Source organism: Pseudoliparis swirei, chromosome 15, assembly GCF_029220125.1.
Source record: "Pseudoliparis swirei isolate HS2019 ecotype Mariana Trench chromosome 15, NWPU_hadal_v1, whole genome shotgun sequence".
Lineage (NCBI taxonomy): Eukaryota > Metazoa > Chordata > Actinopteri > Perciformes > Liparidae > Pseudoliparis > Pseudoliparis swirei.
The window spans coordinates 20,947,496-20,972,836 of NC_079402.1; the positions used below are offsets into that span (position 1 = coordinate 20,947,496).

The following is a 25,341-nucleotide window of genomic DNA, read 5'->3' on the forward strand; positions in this document are numbered from 1 at the left end:
GACAGACAGCGAAGTGGAGCTGCTGCTTTGAGTCGCCGTAGATTATAAGGCAAATAAAGCACTCGATAATGTGGATTGGGAATCATGCCAAACTAAATATAGGGATATGTTGGCATTGTTCTTAGAACAGTACCCGTCCGAGACCTCCGAGGAGTATCCTCATGTCAAGGAGGAAATAACTCGGGCGCACCTAAGCAAACTAACTGTAAACACAGGACGCTCACATGACGTGAAGCATTTTTAGTCGCATACTGTGACGTTTGACAACCTAAAACTCCGTTTGACTTCGTTCACACGCAAACACAAAAACTGAGTTTTCAGAAATCTCCACTTTGGCCGGAGTTTTTAGAAATGATCGTTTTCCGTGATAAAACCTCCGTTTTTGTGTAAATGAAAGGCCAAAACGCATGAAAATATATGCGTTTTCCCATCGTGTAAACGGGGTCTCAGAAGTGAGAAGCGTCAGCCAGGGAGCGCGTTGCCTCACGGCTGAGTTGTGGGAGTTATTCCATAGATCGAGGTTGTACAGATTTCCCCCTGAAAGTCCTCTCCGTCTGCTGGGAAAGCTTCAAAAAGGCCAGGCGGCGCTGGAACATATGCGGACTGCATCGTTAACACGGTTGGACTGTATGCCACGCCGAGCCCCGTGAGCTTAAGCAGTATTGATGAATTAATCAGCCCCCTTGTGGCAGGAGGCGGGGCGTCAAATATGCAACGAGTGTCGGTGGAGGAGGGAGCGGCGTGAGAGAACGCTGACATTCATAGCTGTAGATGTCATATAGAGGAGAGGAAGCTCTCGCTGCGTATGGGTGTGTATGTGTGGGGGATGGGGCCGCTGCCTACATACTTAGCCATGGGTGTTGCTGTTATTCGTAAGTATGAGGGAAGCATGCTTTCGAGAATTGTTTGTTTGTATTTTATTCAGTCAATCAAATCAAATACAATATTATCCTATATAAAATACAAAAGAGAAAGGTATAGGTAGAAGCAAAAAATGCTTATAAATTCCTATCCTAAATTGAAATCGAAATTAATCAGAAAATTAATATAAAATAAAGAAGAAAATAAAACAACAAAACAACAATAAACAAAATAAAAAACAAAATATATTTATATATACTACCACATACATCTTCCATATTAATCTGTTTTTAATTACATTTATAACTCTCAAGAATTGTTTTATAAATAATTCCCTTGAAAACCAAAAAGGAGTTCACCATTCTTACATCCATTTCAACATTATTCCATAATTGGACTCCTACAACAGAAATACATCTTCTTTTAATCCCTTTTTTAGCCTTTTGTACCGTGAACTTACAAACATCTCTCAAATCATATTTACACTCATGTATTGAAAATAAACTTTGTACACAGTCTGGCAGTGACTTCGCTTTAGCTCTGTACATTGTCTGCATTATTTTATAATAAACCAAATCATTACATTTTATAACACGGGATCTGTAAAATAAAGGGTTTGTGTGCTCATAGTAGCCGACATTATTCATGATGCGTATCGCACGTTTTTGTAACACAACTGTTGAATTTAAAAAGGTTTTATAGGTCGAACCCCACACTTCCACACAATAAATTAGATATGGAAGTATGAGTGAGCAATAGATTATGTACAAAGCCTTAGTAGTTAGTACATCTCTACACTTATACAGTATTGCTATTGAATCCCTCCGGTAAGTCGGTATCCCTGAGGCGATTCTCCGAATCCTTCCCTGTGCCTGCAAATCCGTGCGTGAGATTCAGGATGCTGCTTCTTTGCCCCTCCAAATTAATCCCATATGAGAGGCCTTCAGAGCTAATGAAGAGATTAGTATTAGACACACACACACACACACACACACACACACAACGCTCATGGGTAGGCTCTGGTGTGTTTGAATTCTGCAAAGCAGAGAAAGCATTGCCCGTAGATGCGTTTTTTTCACTGTTGGTTCGACAAATAAGGGCATTGAAAAGAATCCGTAATACCTAGAGCTTTTTAATGATCACATATCAAACATTTCTCTGGGGGAAGAAACGAGAACAGCAGTGGAAACACAAAATAGAGTTTCCTTGATGTCTTCTTTGGGCTTAAACCCGGAAGGTATCAGATAATTTGAGGATGAAACATTCTCAAACCCTATAGTGAATCTGTAATGTGGAATCCCGTATGTATGAATGTGCTTCCTTAGTTTTTAGCCTCCAGGCTTATTAGACGAGCGCATGTTCGCTCCGTGTTATATTCGGTCCGGAGGTATTCCCTTCTCGAAAAGAAGAATTCCTGCAGTGTTCCAGACTTTACTTCAACTTGTACCCACTTCCCTGCGATGATCCTCAATCGGTACCGTCACATGTCACTTAAGGCAGCAATAATCAGAAAGGAAATTAGGGTTCGTACGGTCATGGAAAACCTGGAAAAGTCATGGAATTTTATAATTGTAATTTCCAGGCCTGGAAAAGTCATGGAAAATACTTAAATCACAAAAGTTTTGGAAAAGTCATGGAAATTTGTTATATTCACATGTTCATTTACGTCGAGTTTAAAATAATTCATATGTTTTTGAAAGGAAGACTCTCAAATTATAAGATGGCATAGGCCAAATCCAAACAGATTTGCACATAAAGGATAATAGTTTGATTAAAAGAATAAACATTTATATAAGTGTTTCTAAGAATAAACATGTATAGTAATGTTTATTCTTTTAATCAAACTATTGTCTCTCATTCATTTGTTTCATTTAAGGTATATTGTATGCTTTGTAATTCTCATTGTTTGAATACAACATTTTCAAAAAGTTTTCATGTACACACCGAGATTTCAGTTTGGTCATGGAAATTTGGTTTAAAGTCCTGGAAAAGTCCTGGAATTCCATTGGTCAACATGTGTACGAGCCCTGGGAAATTATAGTAGATTAGGTTATTATTTTAGGTATTTAAGGTATTTAGGTATTATTATTTTACTTTTAATGTAAATGTTGTTTTCGAAGTGTTTTTGTGATCATTGATTATGCTGGACTGCATTTTATGTATTTGTATTGTAATGTTTTTTTGCCTGGACCCCAGGAAGAATAGTCTCCACTACGGTGGAGACGAATGGGGATCCTTAATAAACAAACAACTAGAACGGGCACTCGGTAGAGCGCATACCTTCGCATATCACAAGATTGGGAATTGAATTATGAACATTTTGGCATTAGTTGCATGCCACTTGGATACAAATTGACTGTGCTATGGCAGAAAGAAGATTTTGACCTTTTCATGACCTTGACCTTGACATTTGACGCGATCAATGCCAAAATCTAATCAAATGGTCCCTGGATAATAACCAATCATCCCACCAACTTTCATGCGATTCGGTTTCATTCTTTTTGAGTTATACGAGTAACACGCATACAAATAAATAAATATATAAATACAATTCGATCAAAACATTACCTTCCGCATTTTCAAAGCGAAGGTAATAAACATGTAATTGCTATATGAATTATACTATACGTCGCTCTCTATCACTGCGACACATTTTAGTCCTGTTGCTAGGAAACACGACAACCCGTCGATACGTTAGGATGCACCCCGACGTATTCTCAAATCGAAGGAACGGCTCGTCTTTTCGTCGACGTGTGAAGTTGACGACGCCGTGCCGTGCGAGTGCGCTCCCCAGCGACGGCGTTTGAAGAGCGAGGCCCTCCCATTGTTCTGCAGCTTACATCTCCACGTTGCGCCCGGTGTCGTCATATCGGGCGTGGCTGCTGCAACGTCGGCGTGACGGCTCCAAACGGCGGGATTACGAGAGTCAATGAGCTCCGTGACAGAAGTAAACCTTGAGATCAAGAGGGCGTGAGATCATGTGTTAAGAAACGGAAACGGGATTTAATGGTGGAAGACGAGATGGGATCAGAGCGCCACTCTGACGGGACGTTTGAGGCCAAGAGTGAAGCAAGATTATAACAATATAACTGCTATTATGGGTTTTCTTTTGGGCTTTACTGGACAAGCTTCTATTGTCTGCAGTCATCGGTCATGACTATTACACAAAAAAGAGAAGAAAAATCCTCAATTTGAATGAAGTGGTTTTTTTATTTTTGTGTTGAATCAACTTTCTTTAATGAATACAACGTGTGTCTCTGTGTGTGTGTGTGTGTGTGTGTGTGTGTGAGTGTTTGTTTGTGTCTCTATGTGTGTGTCTGTGTGTGTGTGTCTGACTCTGTGTGTGTGAGTGTTTGTTTGTCTCTGTGTGTGTGTGTCTGTCTCTCTGTGTGTGTTTGTGAGTGTTTGTTTGTGTCTCTATGTGTGTGTGTGTCTGTCTCTGTGTGTGTGAGTGTTTGTTTTTCTCTCTGTGTGTGTGTCTGTCTCTGTGTGTGTGAGTGTTTGTTTGTCTCTCTGTGTGTGTGTGTGTCTCTCTCTGTGTGAGTGTTTGATTGTGTCTCTATGTGTGTGTGTGTGTCTCTCTCTGTGTGAGTGTTTGATTGTGTCTCTATGTGTGTGTGTCTCTCTCTGTGTGTGTGTGTGTGTGTCTCTCTCTCTGTGTGTGTGTGTGTGTGTGTCTCTCTCTGTGTGTGTGTGTGTGTCTCTCTGTGTGTGTGTGTCTCTCTCTGTGTGTGTGTGTCTCTCTCTGTGTGTGTCTCTCTCTCTCTGTGTGTGTGTGTGTGTGTCTCTCTGTGTGTGTGTGTGTGTGTGTCTCTCTCTGTGTGTGTGTTTGTGTGTGTCTCTCTGTGTGTGTGTGTGTGTGTGTCTCTCTCTGTGTGTGTGTTTGTTTGTGTCTCTATGTGTGTGTGTGTCTCTGTGTGTGTGTGTGTGTCTCTCTGTGTGTGTTTGTTTGTGTCTCTGTGTGTGTGTGTGTCTCTGTGTGTGTGTGTGTCTCTCTCTGTGTGTGTGTATGTGTCTCTCTGTGTGTGTGTGTCTCTGTGTTTGTGTGTGTGTTTGTTTGTGTCTGTGTGTTTGTGTGTGTGTGTGTGTTTGTGTCTCTATGTGTGTGTGAGTGAAGCATGTCGTCTCTAAAATGCTAAACGCCAATAGATGTGGATTGAAGCAGAATGTTTTGTTGGCTGTAATTAAATCCCAAATTGTTTTTAATCTATGTTTTCAATAAATGAGGTACTTTTATTTTCGTGTTTTTTCCAAACCCCAGTCAGTTACTTTAATTGAAAGTTCTTTAATTTCTTTTTCTTTTTTACATACGTACCAACACACACGCACTCATATCAGTGTATCCATGAACACAATATTTGCTGATAACATTGGGTGTTCACTTCTAGGTTTAGATTAATTATTGATTCACGGAGCTTAAGAGTTGCCGATTCTGTCGCCTTCCAGACTTTATGCTAAACTCAGCAAAACGTCTCCTGGCTTCTGTGTTGTGATTGGCCCTTTCCTCTCGCGTGACCTTGCAGGTAATCCGCTTCTTCAGTCGGCGTCTGGAGCAGGCTGGAAGTGACCTGTCCGTCGAGAGGGTCCAGGAGGTCATCATGAAAGGAGCCCAGGCCCTGCCCACAGACAGGCTGACGGTAACGCTCTCTCTCTCTCTCTCTCTCACTCACACATACACAGCAGGGGGTTGGATGTAATGGATGAGCCTTGGGACGAGGAACAATGAAATATGAGACTGGCGGCAAAGATAATAAGTGGGACATACTGGACACCACCATGTGCAGAGGGTGCAGTGTGGCGCCGGCGGTTCGGGTTGATTTGGCGCTGTGGAGGTGAGGAAAGGAGAATTGGTTCGTCCGGACAGCAGAGAGAGGGAGAGGTATGCGATGGGTGCATGGACTGAGGCGGGGGGGGAGATGGAACGAGCCGTTGGGACGTGAGACAAAAGGCTAAATCCCAATTCCTATTAGCATTAACGCCCATCTCCATTCCATCCTCACTGGCCGGCTGCATGCGAACATGGAACGGCATTTCAAGGAGATGGGATGGGCGGACGGGGGACACTTTGTCATGGGCACACACGATTGGGGGAGGGAGTGTGTGTGTGTGTGTGTGGGGGGGGGGGATATAAATCTGCCACAGTGCCTCGTTACCTCAACGCTCCCGACACTCCTGGTGGGTTCGCTAACCCCCCCCCCCCCCCGCCGCCCTTCCCAGTGCTCCTCCATTAATCAGTGAGGAAATATGTAACCGGCGGTCTCCCCACGCCGCTCCTCGAGCACAGAAGCTCTTAATTGCATGTTTCATCATGTGTTTCATGTTCTATACTTGGCGGCGGGCTGCAAGGCATTTGTCTCGCGAGCCGGTGTGGAAGAGGGACGGCATGGAAATTTGTTAAAATCTCATTTACGCCGAGTTTACAATAATTAATATGTTTTTTAAAGAAAAACGCTCAAAATATAAGCCGGCGTACGCAATCAATACACAACATGTTCTAAATTGTTCATGTTTATACCGAGATTTCACTCCTGGCCCTCACTCGTGGCCCCTGGCCCTCACTCCTGGCCCTCACTCGTGGCCCTCACTCCTGGCCCTCACTTGTGGCCCTCACTCCTGGCCCTCACTCGTGGCCCTCACTCCTGGCCCTCACTCGTGGTCCTCACTCCTGGCCCTCACTCCTGGCCCTCGTGGCCCCTGGCCTTCACTCCTGGCCCTCACTCGGGAGCTTACGCCGTTGTCCTGCATTTCCCCTGTTGCACATATATAATTACCACGTCAGCATTTTCAGATTTATACACTGGAGTCAGTTTTGTGGCAAGATAAACATTTCAGTCCAAACAAAGGGCTGAACTAGAGAGAAAAAGACACGTTTACAAAATGAACTTCCTGAGCTCTTAATCTTTGTCAACGGGGGACGTTTCTGGGTCACGACCACATCACTTAACTTCTAGTTGTTAGAAGTAAATGTCCACGCTGTCAACAGGCCAAGAAGAGTCTCACTCCTCGTCAGATGATGGCTGTAAGAACCAGTTTTCGTGCGGGGGCAATATAAAGCTATGGGAGAAGATATTTAAAAGTTTCTATAATTTCAGTATTTCAAGTGTTCACACACAACCTGAAAGTGCGGCTGACGACACGCGTCACGTTTCCGTTCGCGACGTAAACCTCCTGCCGTGGGGAGGAACTGACAGTTGATGAGTAAACACTTTAGTTTAAAGAATACCAACCCGTGTTGTTTGAGGCGAGGGGGGTCGCTGTGGACACGAGGCCACAAGAGGAGCCCTGTTTACTCAAGGGATTAAAAAGCACTGACGCAAAGACGCCGACATGTAAATGAGGTCTCCGCTGAAAGAAAGGGTGAGAAGAAGGTGGCCGATCCCCCGGGACGAGCCTCGGCGCCTCGCTCTCGCTGCTTTGTGTGTATGCGTGTGTTTCTGGTGTGAGGCTGGGCAGAGAGGAATGTGTTGTTTAGCCTGACCGGCTGAAATCGGCCTCATTGAGCAGCGACAGACTCACTGGCTCCTCAGGGCGGGCCAGAGGGGCGGGGCTTACCAGCTGTTACTCGCTACCTGGTCGCCAGTGTTGCCAGGTCCGCGGTTTTCCCGCGGAATTGGGCTACTTTTGAAGTGTTGCCGCGGGTTGAATTTTTTGTCCGCTGGTTCGGGTAGACCTATTTCGCACGCAAATTACATGAATATCTTTCAATAAAAATACATATTTTAAATGAAATAATTTATTTATACCCAAATCCTACCAAACTGACTCCAGATCAGCACGTGCACACATGGACATGGGACACGCCCACATACACACACGCACCTAACGCTCTCAGTGACTGATATTTTGAGTTCTGATATTGGGCTGGTTCTATTGGCCATTGGGCTGGTTTTGATTGGCCATTGGGCTGGTTTTGATTGGCCATTGGGCTGGTTTTATTGGCCATTGGGCTGGTTTTGATTGGCCATTGAGCTGGTTTTGATTGGCCATTGGGCTGGTTTTGATTGGCCATTGAGCTGGTTTTGATTGGCCATTGGGCTGGTTTTGATTGGCCATTGGGCTGGTTTTATTGGCCATTGGGCTGGTTTTATTGGCCATTGGGCTGGTTTTGATTGGCCATTGGGCTGGTTTTGTCACACAGACCTGGCAACCCTGCTGGTCACTCTTTAAGCCCCTTTTCTGAACCAATCTCAAGAGTTACTGTAGAATTATGATTACGATCATTAACCATAGAGTAGAAGTTACTTCCACTGTGTAGCTCCTGTAAGCATTTCTCCTATAAATAAAAGGTGCAGTTGTTGCATTAACATTGAATAAATTGGCCATATATTACATGACATCACATGTCATTTAGCAGACGCTTTTATCCAAAGCGACTTACAATAAGTGCATCAACCTAGAGTACAAACTCAGAACAACAAGAATACAGAAAGTAACATTTCCTCAACATAGTCGAGCTACTAAAGTACCACAATAAGAGCTATTTAAGAGCCACTGGAGTGCTAATCTGTGTTTTAATCCAGATATAGTCGGAAAAGATGTGTTTTTAGTTCCCGGCGGAAGATGTAGAGACGGGGGAGCTCGTTCCACCAATGAGGAGCCAGGACAGCAAACAGTCTGGATTTATATAGAGAGAGACAAATAAACGAAGCTTAGGGTTGTTCCTGTTTTATATCAGAGGGATCGATCGTTTTGTCTGTAAATGAGTTGACGAGACTTCGTCTACAGCCGTTCCAGCAGCTTTGTTAGGCAACGCTCCGGCTCAGCGAATGCTAATGTCGACACGCTCACAATGAAAATGCAATCATGCTGAGTTTCAATGTTTATAATTAACATGAACTGATGAGCATTAAACACCAACTGAAGCTGAAGTCATGAGTTTGGCCTTGAAGCAGAGCGATGACCCCAAAGCATCACGAGTCATCCCCAGAGGGGCGTGGATGTGCGAGCCGACCGTTGTCGACACATTTAGCTCTGACTCAAAACGGTGAAAGTCTCCCTGATGTTGATATTTGGTTCGAAATCCATCCAATAGTTGCGAAGATATTTCAGTCTGGACCGACGTGGCGGAGCGACCACTCCAAACCCAGAGAGACGTTTACGCTGAAATCAGAGAGAAGCGAAACCTGACAAATATAATGTTTCAGTGAGCAATTCATTATCAAAAAAATGAAAGGGGAGAGAGGGAGGGAGGGGGAGAGAGAAATGGAGGGAGAGGGGGAGAGAGAAATGGAGGGAGAGGGGGAGGGAGGGATGGAGGGAGGGAGAGGGGGAGGGAGGGAGGGAGGGAGGGAGGGAGGGAGAGAGAGAGAGATAGAGAGGGAGGGTGAGAGGGAGGGAGGGAGAGAGAGAGAGGGAGGGGAGGGAGGGAGAGAGAGAGACCCCCCCCCCCCCTCCATACTTGTTGTCTGACCGAGCCCTGGCTGCTGCAGTCGTGTTCACAGACGGGAAGGAACACAGAGTCCTGAGTGGAGATCTGAGCTTCAGGGCGAGGTTCTGACCCGGCAGGACCCATAACTAACTGATATGAGCCCGGGCCAAGTGGGCCAGACAGCTGCCCGACTAAAAACACCAGAGCAGCCAGAGGAGAGGAAGTCACAGTGCAGATGATATGGAGGCTCAGATGGAGGCTCTGATGGAGGCTATGATTGAGGCTCTGATTGAGGCTCTGATGGAGGCTCTGATGGAGGCTCTGATGGAGGCTCAGATGGAGGCTATGATTGAGGCTCTGATGGAGGCTCTGATGGAGGCTCTGATGGAGGCTCTGATGGAGGCTCAGATGGAGGCTCAGATGGAGGCTATGATTGAGGCTCTGATGGAGGCTCTGATGGAGGCTCTGATGGAGGCTATGATTGAGGCTCTGATGGAGGCTCTGATGGAGGCTCAGATGGAGGCTCAGATGGAGGCTCTGATGGAGGCTATGATTGAGGCTCTGATTGAGGCTCTGATGGAGGCTCTGATGGAGGCTCTGATGGAGGCTCAGATGGAGGCTCTGATGGAGGCTCTGATGGAGGCTCTAGTGGAGGCTCTGATGGAGGCTCTAGTGGAGGCTCTGATGGAGGCTCTAGTGGAGGCTCTGATGGAGGCTCTGATGGAGGCTCTGATGGAGGCTATGATTGAGGCTCTGATGGAGGCTCTGATGGAGGCTCAGATGGAGGCTCAGATGGAGGCTCTGATGGAGGCTCTGATGGAGGCTCTGATGGAGGCTCTGATTGAGGCTCAGATGGAGGCTCTGATGGAGGCTCTGATGGAGGCTCAGATGGAGGCTATGATTGAGGCTCTGATGGAGGCTCTGATGGAGGCTCTGATGGAGGCTATGATTGAGGCTCTGATGGAGGCTCTGATGGAGGCTCTGATGGAGGCTCTGATGGAGGCTCTGATGGAGGCTCTAGTGGAGGCTCTGATGGAGGCTCTGATGGAGGCTCTGATTGAGGCTCAGATGGAGGCTCAGATGGAGGCTCAGATGGAGGCTCAGATTCTGCCAGTACAATCCGGGTCGTTTTGTGCAGCGATGTCCAGACTTCCCATCGCACCGATCCCTCGGCACAGAAGTCGAATAACGTTGTAATGACACGAGGGTCTTTTGATTGTTTCTCTTTTTGTGCTCGGTATCAGGAGGAACAGGGTCCGACTCGTGCACCTGTCTTTCACGTACCTGTGTCGATATTCTTTACCGCTTCACTGGTCCTGATTTGTTGTCCTTGTGATTTTCGTGCTCAGTTTTTAAGCTCTTTTTCCATATATTTGCAAATTAATGAGGAAAAATGTTTGATTCCTTCATGCTCAGAGAAACGTTGTTGATACCACACGCGTGTTTGTCGACACAGCAGTGTTTTTGATTAATGCTTTAATTATCTTTATGGCATAATTAGCATAACTAGTAATGTTTCATTCATCAAGAAGATTACAGCAGAGCAATCAGCTAAAATGCCTCCTGTTTTAGTTAGTTTGTGCTTATAAATCAACATAGCTGCTAAAAGAAAGATAAAGTCCATCATCACACATGTACACCTCGCTTTACGACATCCAATGTGCATGCGAGTGAAAGTGAGCCTGGCTTGAGGAGCTCTGCACATCATATGAACATGTGCAGATGTGCAGGCTCGCAGAATCAGGAACTTCTTTTAAATCACTTCTTAAAACCCATTTTTATAGAACAGCTTTTAAGTGATCTAGTCTTTTTATGCAGAACGTTGGTTCCCCTAATTTAGTTTGTCTGTTTTAAATTTATTTTTAATTGTAATATATACTTTTAAATGTAATATTGGTTTCTTGCTTTTCCACTTGTTTGTCTCTCTGTGGAGCACTTTGTAAACATTGTTTTTAAAGGTGCTATATAAATAAAGTTATTATTATTCCTATTATTCTGTGATGAGTTTGTGAGCTTGCCTACGCGACCGTCACCTACACACACACACACCAGCCAGATCGTACAGCTCCTGCATTGTGTCTCGCCATCACAATGGCGGCGGTGTGTGTGGTCTGGCCTCGGCCGCCTGGCGTGCGGCCCGTGACCCCGCGGCCCCTCTGTGTCTTTATGATACCGATAGTGTGGCTGTGAATAGAGCCAGCCAGTACTCGATGGACCGGACTGGGACCGCCACATAAAGGCCCTCTGCGTCTGTCTTTCACCGCAGACTGATTACTGGCTGTGTGTGTGTGTGTGTGTGTGTGTGTGTGTGTGTGTGTGTGTGTAGACAGGAGGCTATAATGAGGTACCCTTGTATTATTGATGTTCTTCTTTCGCTGCCTACCTGCTGCTCAGGGGGGTTGGATTGGCTTCGGTTTGGAGGAGGAGAATCCGACCTCCAGGCCGTCTCGACACATCGAAGAGCAACGGCACATCTCGGAACATAAAGGCCGTCAAAAGTATCCGTCATGAGGTCGCCTTTCCAAATGCCCATCACATTGTCTTTGAATGTGAGAGTTTGAAAGCCGTGTTTAGGTTTTGTAGACATTGGACACGGTAATGGTCAATGTTCTTCTGAAGCATTATAGAGGCAAAATGATGTACCAATTCATTCTTGTGTCCCTATATATTATTATATATATATTATATTTATTATCATAGACAAAGAGAACCTGCAAATCCAACCACTTTGAGAAGCTGGAACTTTTTTGGTTTTGTCCTTTTTGCATAAAATTTCAAAAATGATTTAATTGATTATGAGAACATTTCATTTTCAGTCAATTAACTCATTCTTTCAGCTCTAAAATTCACTCGCAACACAAACGATATGCACTCGTCCAGTCCACAGCCGCATGTCTGTTCTCCCGGTGTATTATCGCAATACATAATCCACCCTGAGGTCCTCCGGTCTGAACTGGATCACCTCTCCTGGCCCAGCTCAGTGACTGTTGTCCATTGACTGAAGCTTAAAGGCCCGAGTGGCTGTTACCAAGTAATCAGGTGACTCGGCACTTCTCCAGCAGTCTGAACAATGAGGGCGCGATGACTGACGGACGGCTCGGTAAAGTTACACCCCTATGTTTGGTTTCAGTTTATTAGATTGCCTTTTTGTTTGTTCTTTATGTACTTATTACCTTCGCATTGAAAATGCGGACGGTTATGTTTTGATCGCTGTGTATTTATTTATTTATTTGTATGCGTGTTACTCGCATAACTCAAAAAGTATTAAACCGAATCGCATGAAATTTGGTGGGATGATTGGTTATTATCCGGGGACCATTTCGTTCAATTTTGGGATCGATCGGGTCAAAGGTCAAGGTCAAGGTCATGAAAAGGTCAAAATCTTCTTTTTACCATAGTGCGGTCAATTTTTATCCAATTGGCATGCAACTAATGCCAACATGTTCATAATTCAATGCCCAATCTTGTGATATGCGAAGGTATGCGCTCTACCGAGTGCCCATTCTAGTTCGTATATGTTTTACACAGTGAAAAACAGCCTGGGGCCAAATTGTACAGGACATTGAAAACATATCATGTGAATTTTATGTTTTCCCCAATAAATTAGGAAAAGTCATGAAATATGAAGCAAACAAAATTAAATTTTTTTTTAGAGACGTCAAACATTGAATGGGGTCAAATTGACCCCAAAGGTCACAGGAGGAAGAACAACAAAAGCACTGTGGGAAAAACTGCAGCGCTCTCATTATTTTCAATGAGATGAGATATTATATTAGTATATATATTATATTTATTATCATAGACAAAGAGAATCTGCAAATCCAACCACTTTGAGAAGCTGGAACTTTTTAGTTTCGTCCTTTTTGCTTAAAATTTCAAAATGATTTAATTGATTATGAAAACATTTAATTTTCAGTCAATTAACTCGTTCTTTCAGCTCTAAAATTCACTCAACACGGTTTGTGTTATGCACCCGTCCAGTCCACAGCCACATGTCTGTTCTCCCGGTGTATTATCGCAATACATCACTGCAGAGGAGGAAATGTTTGTCACCGTCTTCATTTCCCATCCTTTGATCTCGTTTGGTATTTTCCATTTTCAGACATTTCTGTTCCTGCACACAATGCAGACCCATCTCTGTCGTGCACCTCCCGACCAATCGTCTTTGCACCTCTTGCTTCTCTTTTTGTCCGAATAGAAGTTTCCGGAGCTCAAGTTTAGGTACGTGGAGGAAGACCAGCCGGAGGATTTCTTCATCCCTTACGTCTGGTCCCTGGTCTTCAACTCTGGAGTCGGCCTCCACTGGAGCCCGCATGGCATCGAGCTGTTCAGCATGGACTCCGGCTGAAGCACCTGCTGCCGCAGGCACGTGTGTGTGTGTGTGTGTGTGTGTGTGTGTGTGTGTGTGTGTGTCTCTTCATCCCCGTTCACTATACGAAACAAAAAAAGGACTGGCGGCATATGTGTGTGTGTGTGTGTGTGTGTGTGTATCTTCATCCCCGTTCACTATACGAAACAAAAAAAGGACTGGCGGCATATGTGTGTGTGTGAGAGTGTGTGTTTGTGTGTGCGTGTGCGCATTGCCCTTTATAGTATGTGCACGCTGCTTTCAAAGTGCCTCGACCTTGTACAGACTGGTATTTCTTTTTCCCGCACAACCCTTTCTTCTCTTTCTTGGATCATAAAATATCCTCCGCTCCAACGCCGCGACGCTTCCGCCCGTGCCGGTACACATTTCCCTCGGTTTTCCCGATTACCCGTTTAACACCTGAGCGGCTTCACCTGGTTCCACCCCACATGCCGAGCGACACGTCTTCCGTCAAGTGTCCCGTTGTCGTTGCTCGAGACGCCGGCGATGGATAATCCTGTTTGTTTTTCTTTCTTGCTTCCAAGGAAAAGGTCAATTAAAACACATCGTGTTCCACCGCTCTGGTTAATTTACTGCGGCGCTGAATGCTAAGGAATAGTATCAACTTCATATTCAAGACGCACAGCATACATTAAGGAATAACTTATCTTTTAAGTGTCTCATAGAGTAGTGTTTTATTTTTGACCAAACGTTGTTCGATATATTATATAATATATTATTATATATATATATTATTAAATATATATTATATTATTATATATATATTACATTATTATATATATTATATTATATTATTATATATATTATATATTATATTATTTTATATATTTTTATATATATATTATTATATATATAAATAATATAATATATTATATATATATATATTATTATATATTATATAATACAAAATATTTGGGTTTGTGAAATAACATTTTAAAAATGGGTCTGAAAAGAGAGAACGTGATCCCCTTTAGAAAGTCCTCTTGTTTTGTCACATGCATGGATTTCATATTTCAGAACAATACTGTGGCTTGATGGCCACCTCCAATACCCCACATTGAATTCCACTATAATTAATGCTGAAGTTCAGTCCCTAGATGTTATTAGTTGTTCATGTGAAATAATTTCTACTTCCATCCCCCGGTTTGTTGTTATCGTTTCCTTTTTTCCTCCTGATGCTAACGAAGGGCAAGTCATTTGACACTTTATGTGCATGTTTAAGGAGAGACTTTGTATTACATTATTTATTTTCATGTATATTGTTTTGTTTTTTACATATTCAGCTCTCCCAAAATGTAAATGGTAGTAGTCCTAAAGATGTTACTACGATGAATGAAAAACGGTGGTAGTATACTTTGATTCTTCCCAGGGCAAAAACTGGCTTTATATTATTGCATATAATATGACCCTAGCTGTCATTTTGTGGAAAATATTACTTTGGAAATAGGAGTTTAAATAAAAATATGAAATCAAAACAACCAAAGTGTCGCATGGTTATTTAGCTAAATCAACTACTTGTATACATTCAGGGAAGAATATGGACATATTCTCATGTTACTCTTGTGTAAACTTCCCAAAATTTTTGAAATATTCCTTTTAAAACTATGCAATATCTTTTTATGACTGCTATACAATGTGCAAGCAGATCAACCAGGGGGATCTTTTCTTTTGAATGTTTTTTTTGAGGATTAGAGCTAAAAACTAAATTTTCTTAAGTAAAAAAGGGTAAATATTTGAGAAAAGTCATTGATTGTGTGTGGCATACATGTGTTTCTCTCTGTCCTACCTCATTAACATGCAGCCCACACATTTATCTTGCAACTCCCCGCTTGGGAACCGCATGCAGACGATTTGTTCTGATACATTTCAGGCCTAAGATACCGACGTGTTGACCAGGGGGACTTCAACAGCGCTCTATTCAGCTAAAGGTTTGAAGCTTCTCTCTAGAATATTATGAGCATTAATAAATCAGGAAACAACTAATCACAATGTCTGTTTCCCGGTCCGTGTCGAGAATTAACCCACAATTTGTGACGCTGGATTGTTTTGCAGACCAAAATCTTACAATTCATTTCTATTTCACTCCAAATGGGACCATGATTTACGAGATGTAACCTCATGTTGGATAAAAGACTTCAACCCAGTTTGGAGGCAATAGATATGCTCTCGATTTTTAACCCTCCTGTCACCTTTAGGGTCAATTTGACCCCATTCAACGTTTAACGTCGGTGTTCCTTGGGGTCAATTTGACCCCAGGCTGTTTTTCACTGTGTCAAACATATAAGAAATATCAACTTTTTTAAATATTTAAAGGGCTATTTAGGTAGTCAACAAACAAACATAAAGTACCTCACACTTAAACTTGGGAAACAATATTAATTCTAATAATTTTCTGGAGGTTTTAATTGCTGGGGTCAAATGGACCCCGAGGGTAAAATGTGTCAGTAAATATAAAGGCAACAGGAGGGTTAAGTGTCAGGTACTTTATGTTTGTTTGTTGACGACCTAAATAGCCCTTTAAATAAATAAAAATACACAACCAAAGCCAATGTTTGTAAAAAGTTGATATTTCTTATATTTTGTACACAGTCAAATTGACCCCAAAGAACACCGATGCGTACAAGTTGTGACATTGAAAACATATCATCATGTGAATTTTGTGTTTACCCAGTTGTCCCCAATAAATTAGGAAAAGTCATGAAATATGAAGGAAAAAAATGATTTCCATAATTTGTTTTAGAGACGTTAAATATTAAATGGGGTCAAATTGACCCCAAAGGCAACAGGAGGGTTCAACGTAGCGCCTTTAACTCCGCAGAGCAAAATACACTAAAGATGAAATTGCCGGAAAAAAGCGGTTCATGTCTGTGAACGTCGTGTCATTGCTGCCTGCTGTGGATGCCGAGGCAGCAGAAACATCGGCGTGAAACCAAAGAGTTGCCGGCACAACGGCCCCCGCTGTGTCGCCGGAGCTCCCACCGCCCGGGAGAAGGTCGTGCTTTTTCGTCTCCATTGTATTGATTTCCATGCCTGAAATTCTCTCGTTCTCAAGGACGATATGATGGAAGCGACTGGATGCAAAGGACGGCCCGTTTCCCCTCGGGGGCGTCGGTCGGTTACAGTCGGAGGACAAAGTGTCCAGACTCTCTCTCTGCCTCTTCCAGCTCTTAATGCTGCGCCAGATGGCCGAGGGGAGGTTCTCCCCGAGTGACGCGGCCCTCCTCGTCCCTTGGCGGCGTGGAGGTCACCTGACCTCGGGCTCCTGTTTCAGGTGACAGTCGTAAGACGGATGGGGCAGGGGATTCTAGGATGGGTTGTTCCTTTTTCCTTTAACAGACTGATCCCTTTTCCTCAAGGTCGAGGTGACGGCGTCAGAGGTCACACCCAGATCGGCGCCAATTGAATGATATTAAAACGAGGGCGCTGGAGACGAGATCGCTGAAGTGGCTCCGCCGCCGCCGGCGACACGGGCCTCATTAATATGACGGATTACCGCGGCGGCGATGGAAGGTCGTGAGGCTCCGCGGTTTCGGGATCAGGTCACGGGATGGAGAAAGCTCGTTGACGGCATGAGAACTCGTTAGATGTGAATACAAAAATAAACCCAGATAACACACACTGTCATTCCTTCCTCAGTGGAATGAAAACACTCAGCGGGCCGTCAATGGAAAGACAAAGAGAGATGAAGGCGAGACGGGGAGGCCGCCTCGGGCTCCTGATGAAAGATACCAGAGTTTAGTCATCGCAGGTTACAGAACGTCAACAACACCTGGGCGCCGCATTCAGGGCTTCACGAGGCGCGCCGTCCTGCTGCTCCTCTTCTTCACTTTACACTATCTTCTTTTTTTGGGATTGTTGAGTTTCTTCTCACATTTCTTTGTTCATATACCGGTTGTTGAGCTTCTAGCATGGAGCTGCTCCACATCTCACAGGACAGGAGCTGACGGAGGATACAAGGTGAGAGTGTGTGTGTGTGTGTGTGTGTGTGATAATATTGTGGTCAGTGTAAAGTAGTTCTGAAACTGGGCACTTCTCAAACAAATGATGGAAAACAGGCTTCCGGATGCGCGTGGATTAAGTTCTCGACATTTAATGGCAGGAAGTGTAAAACAAACATTCAAGGCTCACGATGGTGATTTTCTCCGGCTCCTCCGCCCTCCTTCCGGCGTTGAGAAGAGACCCGATTTCTTTAATCCACGGAGTTTTATACTCAATGTCCCCGGGCCCGGTCAAAACGTCACTTCCGGTCAAGTCGCTAAACAAGTATTTTCACAATAAGAGTCCTGTCTTGTTATTGTCAGTCACTTGACGGAATTCAACCGGCCTCGTCAATCTATAATACTAACACAGTCACTCTCATGTAATATACATTAATTCTTGCCATTTACATTTGCATAGAGTAAACATTACCCCTATGCTTCATGATACATTAATAACAATATCAATATTCTCCCTAATATTTTCTATTATAATATCTTTCTATATGTATTAATTTAAAACATAAGACCTCTGCAGATGTTATCGAAATAAACTATTACAACCTAACAGTCAGCCTGTCCTCAGCTATTGGGTAGATTGATAATAACGTGTTCCCTGACATCCACTCCACACGTTAGATTGATATTCACGTCTCTAGAGGAGGATCCATAAGGACTCTTTTCATGTGGTGCTATCATTAAAACATACCAGCCGAGATGAGAAGAAGAATCCGATGAACAGTCGACATGATCCACGTGAGCATGCATGTTAAAACGAGCTACAAGTGGTAAAACCCTAAATGTAAAGCCACACAAATATTCACCCAAACAACTTAGCGAACAATTTTCCATTTTTTATACCGCATAATTTTTGCAAAGTGGAGTGTTATCCAAAGGGTGATGGGAGAGCGTAGAGGATACAAAATGGGAACGGTTCATCCTCTGGGGAATACGAATGCTCGTTACATCTCATGGCATTCTACCTGGACGTTGACGTCTCCTAGAAGAAGATATTTTGAATATTTCAAACATCCAGACCGCGTATAAAATCTGTTTCTACATTCAGTTTGAGGTATCTTGTTCCCTCCGCCTCGACTCTCTGACATGTGGACCAATCACACGAGTGCAGATCTTCCACATTGTTTTCATGGCCTACAAAGAGAAGTGGGTCGCCGAGGCCTCCGGCTACTTGGATACGTCACAAATTGAATCCCCGCGATGAGGGTCCCGTGGTTCTGATAACGTAGAACATTCATCTGGATTCAGGTAGAATCGGGAACGGAAGTGAAGTCACTAATAATTCAACGTGGACGTTTTGTGTCACGTGGGGATCAAACCGCGGCCTCCTGAGTGCAGGTGTTAGTGTGACCCTCTATCCGGCCTCCTGGGGGGTTTTATACGGTCTTTTAACCTTCTGGGTAAAGATTACATACAGATCTATTTAGTGGAATATCTACTCTTTACGTTTCCATACGTACACTACCGTTCAAATGTTTGGGGTCACTTAGAAATGTCATTATTTTTCAAAGAAAAGCACTGTTTTTTCAATAAAGATAACATTAATCATAAATACCCACTATACATTGTTAATGTGGTAAATGACTATTCTAGGTGGAAACGTCTGGTTTCTGATGAAATATCTCCAGAGGTGTATAGAGGCCCATTTCCATCAACTATCACTCCAGTGTTCTAATGGTACATTGTGTTTGCTAATCGCCTTAGAAGACTAATATCTGATTAGAAAACCCTTGTGCAATTATGTTAGCACAGCTGAAAACAGTTATGCTGGTGATGTAAGCTATACAACTGGCCTTCCTTTGAGCTTGAAGTTTGAAGAACAAAATTAATACTTCAAATATGAATCATTATTTCTAACCTTGTCAATGTCTTGACTACATTTTATATTCATTTGATAAATAAAAGTGCGATTTTTCATGGAAGACACGAAATTGTCTGGGTGATCCCAAACTTTTGAACGGTAGTGTGTAGAGAACAGCCGGTTGTGTTACCTGTTGTGTGTTTTCTCTGAACTTGGGGTGGAGACATGAATTAAACATGATGTTCGTCTGTCAGGTTGCCCGAGGCCCGCGGTGGAACTACGCCGGGTCTATTCACTCCGCCGCTCTTCATTATTAACAAGTGCGTACATGTTTGATTGGGCTATGCAGGGGTGTAAAAACAACATGGATTCATCGTAATGCATTCGTCTGAGTTTGATAAGGATCCATAAAAAGGGATTCATATTGCATTGCGGTGTTTCTTCTCATGGATTGGCTGCTGTCTGTAGTCTGTGATGTGTTTCAGTTTCCCTCCTTCAACCTGCAGAACCGGAGCGGAGCGGTCGTGGGTTCAAGTTTTGAACTGGAAGGTCGAAGAAATGTCTTTCGTTTTACTGACTTATTCAATTTAGTACATTTTTTTGAAATATAACACATTTTGGGGAAATAAAATCGGAATTAATTAATCCAATTGAATTGTTTGAAAGATGCAGAACTGCTTACACAAGCGGAATGGATTACGATACACGAGCTTCAGTGTTTTATGTTCTCGAAGAGGAAATGAAGTTTGTTTAATAATGAATTTTAAAAAACCAATATCCCTTTTTAGAGAAACTGCCACATCACAAAACATTTGCATTTCGCACAAGTTAATGAATTTATCCATTTTCAGCAAGAGGAGATACAAATGCGCAGTGACCTTTAACCTCTCGCCATTCACAGCAAGGTCAGCGATGAAGCGCGTCGGGTCGTCCCCTCCCTCTCATCGCGGTGGAACCACAGCTGGAGACGTTGCTCCATTTCTTTCAACACAACATATTTCGATCATCCACATCCAGCTTCTTGCTTTTCATCCCAGATTTTTTTTTGCACGTGTTTAATTATGCAGCGACATCCACCGATGTATGCGTTTTTTTGCGTTTCCCTGACACGATAACAGACGTGAAAGTGGTGAAGAAATTAATTGTCCGCTATCTTTTTAATTAAACTCGTCTTCTTTTTATTGTTCTTATCTCGGCCATGAAGAGCTCCCTGTGTGCCACCGTCAGCCTGTTCTGATCGCCGCGCTTCAGACGGAGCGAGCCTCTTTAATTGCATATGCATGACCCGTTGTCTGGAGGCGGTCACTGTGTCAATACATTATACCAAAGGCCAAGACCGCTATCTAGAATATTAATCATCATTCTGCCACGGTGCGGCTGTTTGGGCTTCATGATACATCCTGGCGGAGGCAATTACATCGTTCATGCTGGAACCCACACTTCTATTTTAGTATTAAAATTGTTACATTTCATAGAAAATAAATCATCTCGCAAACTGTGTGACGCTATTTGATGGAAAGAAAGTCCAAGTAACACATTGTATGATATGGATGTAATTTTCACACTGTGATAACAATGTATACTAATGCATTACTTTAATTAATTTTCTGGAGAATAAAAGTCAAGGAACTGCATCACATTGAGGCAAAACCCATATTAAAAAGCTGATTAAGCCGTGACAGCGAGCTGCTCATTGATTTGAAACAGTTCCCGTAATGTCCCGCGACAACCACAGATATTAAATGGAGATTTACTGTGATAAAAACTGTCTGACAAAATCTCCAACCATCGGCTATTTCTAGAAATCTGACGGGATACATCGAGATATCGTCCAGCTCTGAGGGACTCATGCGAGGAATAATACGGGAGGTCAGTTACAAACCTTTGAGGATCAAGACCCATATTTTGAGAAACAGAACACTATATAATTAGTCCATGCAGCTGAAGGCACCAGTCACCATTTTGTTCATTTTAATGTGTCCTGTTACCTTCATATTAACATCTTTTACCCGTGGGTTCAATTTGACCCCAGCAATTAAAACCTCCAGAAAATTATGAGAATTTATATTGTTTCCCAAGTTTAACCCTCCCGTTACCTTTAGGGTCAATTTGACCCCAGGCTGTTTTTCACTGTGTCAAACATATAAGAAATATCAACTTTTTTTATATATTTAAAGGGCTATTTAGGTAGTCAACAAACAAACATAAAGTACCTCACACTTAAACTTGGGAAACAATATTAATTCAAATAATTTTCTGGAGGTTTTAATTGCTGGGGTCAAATTGACCCCGAGGGTAAAATATGTTAGTAAATGTGAAGGTAACAGGAGGGTTAAGTGTCAGGTACTTTATGTTTGTTTGTTTGTTGACTACCTAAATTGCCCTTTAAATAAATAAAAATACACAACCAAAACCAATGTTTGTAAAAAGTTGATATTTCTTATATTTTGTACACAGTCAAATTGACCCCAAAGAACACCGATGCGTACAAGTTGTGACATTGAAAACATATCATGTGAATTTTGTGTTTACCTAGTTGTCCCCAATAAATTAGGAAAAGTCCTGAAATATGAAGAAAAAAAATGATGTCTATAATTTTTTTTAGAGACATTAAATATTGAATGGGGTCAAATTGACCCCAAAGGTAACAGGAGGGTTAATGTGTCCTGTAGGCGGGGTTTCCAGTATGTAAATGACCCGGGTTGTGGCTCCAACACTGGGATGCAAAATGTTCAATAACACTCCATCCTGCCCCTTCTACTCAGGCCACTGCAGACAGACTCCTCCAGCCAGACTGAAATGGAAAACGGTTAGATAAAATTGGCTACTTCCTGGAGTCTGGAGACCAGTCACACACGCACACAATCAAAGGGGAGGGGCCTGGTGATGAAGAGAGAGAGGGGGAGGGAGAGAAAGAGGGAGGGAGGAGGGGACACTGCGTCTGCAGCCACTTCCACACTCCCTCTGAAAGACCGTTCCCCCTGACTGATTGCTTCCAGACGGCCTTAAAAAGCGGCGCAGTCTGGGCGGTTTGGGGCTCTTGCGCTGCGCTCTTGCGGCGCCACTGAGACAATGTGGGGATGAGCTGTTGACTCCCCCCATTCACACACACACCCGACCCCGCGCATCTCATCAGGCACCCCCCCCCCCTCCGCCCTGCAGCTCCACCGGCTCACTGACACATTTACATACTGCTGCTGCCTCCCTGGACTCCTGTCTGTCTGGGGAACTCGATTAGGCTCCGGAGGAGACGCGCGCATTCACATTAGGAAAAAAGTGTGTGTGTGTGTGTGTGTGTGTGTGTGTGTGTGTGTGTGTGTGTGTGTGTGTGTGTGTGTGTGTGTGTGTGTGTGTGTGTGTGTGTGTGTGTGTGTGTGTGTGTGTGTGTGTGTGTGTGTGTGTGTGTGTGTGTGTGTGTGTGTGTGTGTGTGTGTGTGTGTGTGTGTGTGTGCGCGTGTGCATGGGTGCATGGTCCTCTGCAGCCACACATGTCGCAGGTCTCTGTTTAATGTGATCATTCGAACATAGTTTGATGTGTTTACGCTGTCCTGGTGAAATGGTTCATAACATTCAATATGCATCATTGCCAATAGACACAGTAGACACTTATGAAATCAGTGTCGCTGTGTTCTAGTTATATGAAGGCTATAACTACTCAAACATGAGTAGAAACGTAACTGCCTCTCTGTCTGGTATGAAGTCGATGTGTTTGGCAGATCCTCCTGCAGCCGTGGAGCGGAATCGATGCTCAGTCGATCCACCGATTTTATGGCTAAATAAAAAAAGGCATGCAGACTCTGTTGTGTTGATGAAGCAGACAGACACACTCAAAGCGCACCTGGGCTCGTCCCATCGGGGAGACTCACGTCCAGAGGGCGGCAGCAGCGCGCGCTCCTCCCGCTGCAACAGCGAGCTGAATATCATCAAACACTCATCAAACAACACATTAGACATTAACTAACACTAAAACGACCAAAAGCTGCACGTTGTATTGGTCTGTTTGGTCCTTTTAGACTTCATGTATGTCAGGAGTGTATATGTCATTAAAGCTCGTTGGATTGATTTTACACACGAATAATAAGCTTTAATACGGTACAGATGGCCTCTTCCTTAGATTTATCTTTCTCAATGTGACGCTTCAGAAGTTGACTCGGATTGAGAGGTTTTTTTTTGGGGCCCAACTCTTTCAGTTTCCCAACCTCGTATTCTCAACTCTACAATTTGTCAACTTTTTTTCTTCTTTTTCCTCCTTTCTGGGGAAACATGTTAACTTTCCTCCTTTTGTGTGCATGCGTGCGTGTGCGCATGTGCGTGCGTGTGCGCCATGGGCTCTACTTGATCTGTTGTTTGCGCAACACAATCACATTTCTTTTAAGCGACAGGGTGTCTAGACACACACGTGACCGGGCGCGTCAATGCGCACTGGAGACTGGAGACCGAGCAAGGGCACCCGAGCCATCCGCCTCGTTCGCAGACAGAGAGCCGTCCACCCCCCTCGAGATCACTCGTCGGCTCGCTCTCTTGCACACACACACACACACACACACACACACACACACACACGGACACGGACACGACTTCGTGTGAGATACCAGTTTGGGATTATTTCATCCGAGAGGATTCGACTCTCCTGAAATAGGTCTCGAATCCCGGCGCGCGGACGTAACCCGAGGGTCTCTCTCGCTTTTCTGTCAAGCCGTTCCAACGCGACTCTACCCCCCTCCGGGGTGAGAGAACCAGCCTTTGGACGAGGCGCACACCGCCATCCTCTGCAGTCGAGTGGCGTATTTAGACGATCACGCAGAAAGACGTTTATTATTAATATTATTATTTTTTTAACGGGCTGCGAGAGCCTGCCGGAGAGCTCTGCTCCGTGCAGTCGGATCGAGGATTTTGTGGATTAATGCTCCTGGAGACACAGCGGCGAGCTTCGCTTTTTTCTTCTTCATGGTGATAACTGTGGCAGCGCGGAGGCTTCATCAGGCCCCGGGTCGTCTCGGCTCCACCGCGGAGAGAGTTCTCACAGACAGAGCCATGTTTGACACGGTTTTCTGCTGAGGATCGGAACTTGTTCCAAAGGGGGTCAGCGCGCAGCCCCTCCAGGCTGCGCATCGCCACGGGAATAAGTGTCACACATTCGGGCTCCGCGCCGCCGCCGCCGAGCTGCATCAGCTGCTCGATTCATTCGTACAGGCTCGTGTTCACCGCCTGGATATGATGGTTGTTCATCCCCCGAGGAAGAGCTGACTGTCCCGGGAACCTCGACTGCTTTTCGGGGATCCAGCCTGCAGGAGGAGGCAACAGAGACTGGCGCATGCTACAGATTTCCTCTGTTTATCCAGCTCCCAGTTCTTCCACCGTATTTTCTCAGGCTGCTTGTCATTGCCTGGACTCGGATCCCGGAATCTTCATGATTTGCGGACACCATGCTCGTTTTTTAGCCGGGGAACCCTCTTTTCGTCCCGCATGTTTAGGACCAAACGATCGGGGCTCGTCCGGCGACTCTGGAGGAGCCGTGCGCCTGTGGAGGGCGACGGGGAGACGGATAGAGGGACGCATGGCTCCGGGGGCTGCTGCATGGGCAAAACGACAAAGGTGGCCAAGTCCATCGCCGGGTCGGAGGCTGAACTGAAGGCTCTGACCCACTCCACCCTGAAGAAGATCAAAGAGAAACAATTAGAGGTGCTTTTGCAGGCGGTGGAGTCCAAGGGGGGCGTCCGGAGCCCCTGCTTGCTCCTGCCCAGCAAAGCGGACGCCAAAGTGGGTCAACAGTCTTACTCTCTCCCCATGCTGCTCTACAAAGTGTTCAGGTGGCCGGACCTCAGGCATTCCTCGGAGCTGAAGAGGCTGTCTTGCTGTGAATCCTTCGGGAAAATCAACCCAGAGCTCGTTTGCTGCAACCCGCACCACATGAGCAGACTTTGTGAACTCGGTGAGCTGGATTATT

At 44.4% G+C, this 25,341-nt stretch overlaps 2 protein-coding genes across 11 annotated transcripts in view; both read left to right on the forward strand.

Moving 5' to 3' along the window:
* dym (dymeclin) overlaps positions 1-21,811 on the forward strand; it is a 68,318-nt gene extending 46,507 nt beyond the window's left edge. For 2 of the 9 annotated variants that reach the window (XM_056431904.1, XM_056431905.1), the window contains exons 16-17: positions 5,385-5,498; positions 13,428-21,811. In XM_056431904.1, the coding sequence (XP_056287879.1) occupies positions 5,385-5,498; positions 13,428-13,577 (264 nt within the window). In that variant the 3' untranslated portion in view covers positions 13,578-21,811. The remainder of the gene's footprint in view (positions 1-5,384; positions 5,499-13,427) is intronic. The other 7 variants (XR_008833840.1, XR_008833839.1, XR_008833837.1 and 4 more) reach the window with 7 other exon arrangements.
* A 1,153-nt stretch (positions 21,812-22,964) lies between these two features.
* Positions 22,965-25,341, forward strand: part of smad7 (SMAD family member 7) — a 22,360-nt gene continuing 19,983 nt past the window's right edge. Inside the window, exon 1 of one of the 2 annotated variants that reach the window (XM_056431908.1) lies at positions 22,965-25,326. In XM_056431908.1, the coding sequence (XP_056287883.1) occupies positions 24,861-25,326 (466 nt within the window). In that variant the 5' untranslated portion in view covers positions 22,965-24,860. The remainder of the gene's footprint in view (positions 25,327-25,341) is intronic. The other variant, XM_056431907.1, reaches the window with a different exon arrangement.